General features: G+C 44.3%; 1 protein-coding gene across 1 annotated transcript; it reads left to right on the top strand.

Moving 5' to 3' along the window:
• The first annotated feature begins 1,090 nt into the window (after nucleotides 1-1,090).
• LOC141443757 (uncharacterized) lies at nucleotides 1,091-2,984 on the top strand. The gene is made up of 2 exons (XM_074109107.1): nucleotides 1,091-1,990; nucleotides 2,943-2,984. Exons 1-2 carry the CDS (start codon nucleotides 1,091-1,093, stop codon nucleotides 2,982-2,984), a joined length of 942 nt encoding a protein of 313 aa, XP_073965208.1.
• The last annotated feature ends 289 nt before the right edge of the window (nucleotides 2,985-3,273 follow it).

Raw genomic sequence — 3,273 nt, 5'->3', positions numbered from 1 at the left:
AGAATTTTCTAGTCGTACACGAACTAGAAAAGTAACCTCAAAGTAACGTTGGTACCTATTGTCCTTTTAATCAACAAATCTCCACATTAAACTCACATTATTCAATATAACAACCCATTTGCCAACTAATTACTTCTACCTAATATTGTCATATTATGGAATAAGGGTAGGTAGCAACTTCACTCAACGAACATTCTCGAATATTTTTTATAAGTAGGAAGTTTCTTCAAAGGTAATATAATATTGTTTACAAACATCCATCGCGCGATAACAGGTGTGGTGTGATTGCATTGTTATTACATTATCCGTCGTTTGTCGGAACGTGGCTGGACTTGTCTAAGTGATAATTAAAACTTATACCTACTTACTACCATAACTAGCGTAAATATTATACACGTATTATTCTCAGCTCAAAGTTATTACTATAGTTATATTACGTACTTGTTGAGTACCTAGTTTATTTCATTTCAACGTACGAGTTCGAATTTAGGGTTCAATACGGAACATCCCAAAAACCATTGGTGAAATTATTAACAGTTTCACCTTCCGAATCAGCACATTATTTTTTGTCGTTTATTAGAACTATCCATTGCAGTGGATTATATAGTGTTTATACAGGTTGCCCCAAAAATTTAAGTACATAGGGTGATAAATATTTTTTCTTCTCATTATATACAAATTCTTCTTCTCAGTTTTGTCTTAGTAACAAACAGTGAACGTAAACTCCGCTCAACACATTACACGTTATACGATATACAGGGTGTCATAAAATACACTTGTAGATTTTTTAACTTTTCTTCACTTTTTTTTCTCAAAACATCAATAATACAATTACATTCGCTACGTACATATACAGGCTGCTCAGATAAAAACAACACATATATACAGTGATAAAAAAAAAACCCATTTATATTTTCACACACACCTTTTCATTGTCTCATTACAATTTTAACACACTCATTGCCTATTACATAACACACCACGATAAATACCTATTCCATAACACATTAAATTCATCCACGGAACCCAATAAGAATTTACATTTAATTTTTTTTTTTATTTTTATATTTTTTTTTCGTTTGGCTCAAACATGCCGACCAAATCTCAAGCCGCTATTTTCCGTGAGGCAACAAGAGCCATCACTCAGCTCAGGGAAATTTCAATGGCGGTGCTTAAGCAAGACACAAAATATACAATGGCTGACTTCACCGCGAGGTACGCCAAGGTGGACGAGCATAAGTTTAAATTGGAGGAAGTGTACCACGCCATATTGGACGCAAAAGATCTGACCAGTGACGTAGAGGCGGCGTACACTAAGGCTTACGATACGTCGGTTGCGGACTACAACCAAATACTTGTGGCTAACGCCGAACTCCAGCTCAAGTCAGCCCATTTGGAGAATACACTCCCCTCCACCTCAACCACACCTACAGCCGTTCTGCCTAAAATTGCGCTCCCCAAATTCAGCTCAAAAATAGAGGATTGGCCCTCCTTCATAGCCATCTTCAGAAGTCTCACTGATGACATGGCCACAATATCGGATGCAGTTAAACTCCACTATCTATTATCGTGTCTTACAGGTGAGGCACGGAGCATGGTGTCTCACCTCCAGCTCACCAATGACAATTTCACCGTGGCCATGGACATCCTCACCCGACGGTATGAAAATCGACGCGTCCTGATCGACCGATTTGTCGACATAATCATGGGCTTACCACAAATTCACGCGCGTTCAGATATCCGCACATTATTTCTAACTCCGCTAATTTCAGCACAATCCGCCCTGAACAATCTTGATCTGCCCATGAAGGATTGCGACTACGTGTTCGTGTCAATAGTCGTAAGAAAACTCAAGGGTGAGCTCCGGACCCTTTTTGAGCGCAAATACGGCAACCTTCAAACTCTGCCCACCCTCAACGACTTAATCCTATTCTTAGAGGAACACGCGCGTTGTGTCGAGACCGAGTGGTCTAGCCCAGCTTCCCCGCAAGTCAGCCCACAGCCTCGTCAATACCGCAGGCAATCCCCAGTCACTCCTCCCCGACCCCCCCCGGCTCGTCAGCCCACATATAAAGAAACACGTCCCATGGCCCCAGTTAGGACTCGCCCGGAGTACCTCGGTCCGTCCCCAGCTCAACACAGACCAGTTTATTCAGCTCAACCCTCAACTCGTGACGTCACAGCGGGAAACAATGCACCCTGCCCGTACTGCCGTGACAAAGGGCACAAGCTCATCGCCTGCCCACGGTACAACGACCAGCCTACCCAAGGCCGCTGGGATTTCATTCAGGCTCGCAATCGGTGTCAGCGCTGCCTCGGTCCCCATTATGAGAACGAGTGCAAGTCCACGCGAGCTTGCAAAGAGTGTGGAAGTGATAAACACCACACATCACTTCATCGCCCCGGTGCTCCATCTCCAACTCATTCAGCCGCTCATCATCTACCTTCGCATCTCAGGGCACGGCCCAGACAGCGCCCGACCCATGAGTCCCAACACTATTCGGCCCACGCCTCACACATGACCCCACCGCCACAAAACAACCCACCCAATCACTCGCGTTCGCCCAGTAGGTCTCGTGTAGGTGGTCCGCAATGACTACCTGCAATAACCAAGTACTACGAAAGCGAAGCACATCAGCACAAACACACTCACACAACCCACACATACTCTCACTCAGCTCAAACACAAAAACCACGAGCCCAACCTGCGATTTCAGCTCAAACAGTAAAACATAATTATAGTGATACTGCTCAACGTGAAGACCACGTAACTAATACACCGATTTTACTGCCTACCGTTTCGCTAAAAATAGCAGACGTGCATGGTCAGTACCATACAGCGCGTGCTCTGCTAGATTGTGGTAGCATGCTTACGCTCATTACTCAGCGCATGGCCCGAATGTTAAATTTACCGCCAAACTCAAACTCATTAAAAATCGCAGGTGTGGGCAACCAACACACACAAGAGTCAAAAGCATCAGTAACAATAGTATGTCAACCTACACATCGAGACACACCTACGATTACGGCTACAGCTCATATCTTAAAAAATGTTACCGGTTATCTACCATTACAAAAAGTCCCACATATTGCACAAGTGAAAGGCCAGCCACCGATTCCCTTGGCGGATCAAGAGTACAACACTCCAGCTCCGATTGATCTTCTGTTGGGTTCAGACGTTCTCGGCCAAGTTTTGGACGGGACTAAGGTCTCGTTAGGCCGCGGGAAGCCCATAGCCTTCGGCACGATTTTTGACTTCGCATTGATAGGGCC

This window comes from Choristoneura fumiferana, chromosome 28 (assembly GCF_025370935.1).
Source record: "Choristoneura fumiferana chromosome 28, NRCan_CFum_1, whole genome shotgun sequence".
Taxonomy (NCBI): Eukaryota; Metazoa; Arthropoda; class Insecta; order Lepidoptera; family Tortricidae; genus Choristoneura; species Choristoneura fumiferana.
Note: the sequence above shows the minus strand (reverse complement) of the source record. Positions and strands in the feature narration are given on the sequence as shown.

Coding starts and splice junctions, on each gene's coding strand:
- LOC141443757 (XM_074109107.1), top strand. CDS start 1,091: ATGCCGACCAAATCTCAAGCCGCTATTTTCCGTGAGGCAACAAGAGCC. Junction 1,991..2,942: donor CTAGCCCAGCTTCCCCGCAA/GTCAGCCCACAG, acceptor TAAAAATCGCAG/GTGTGGGCAACCAACACACA.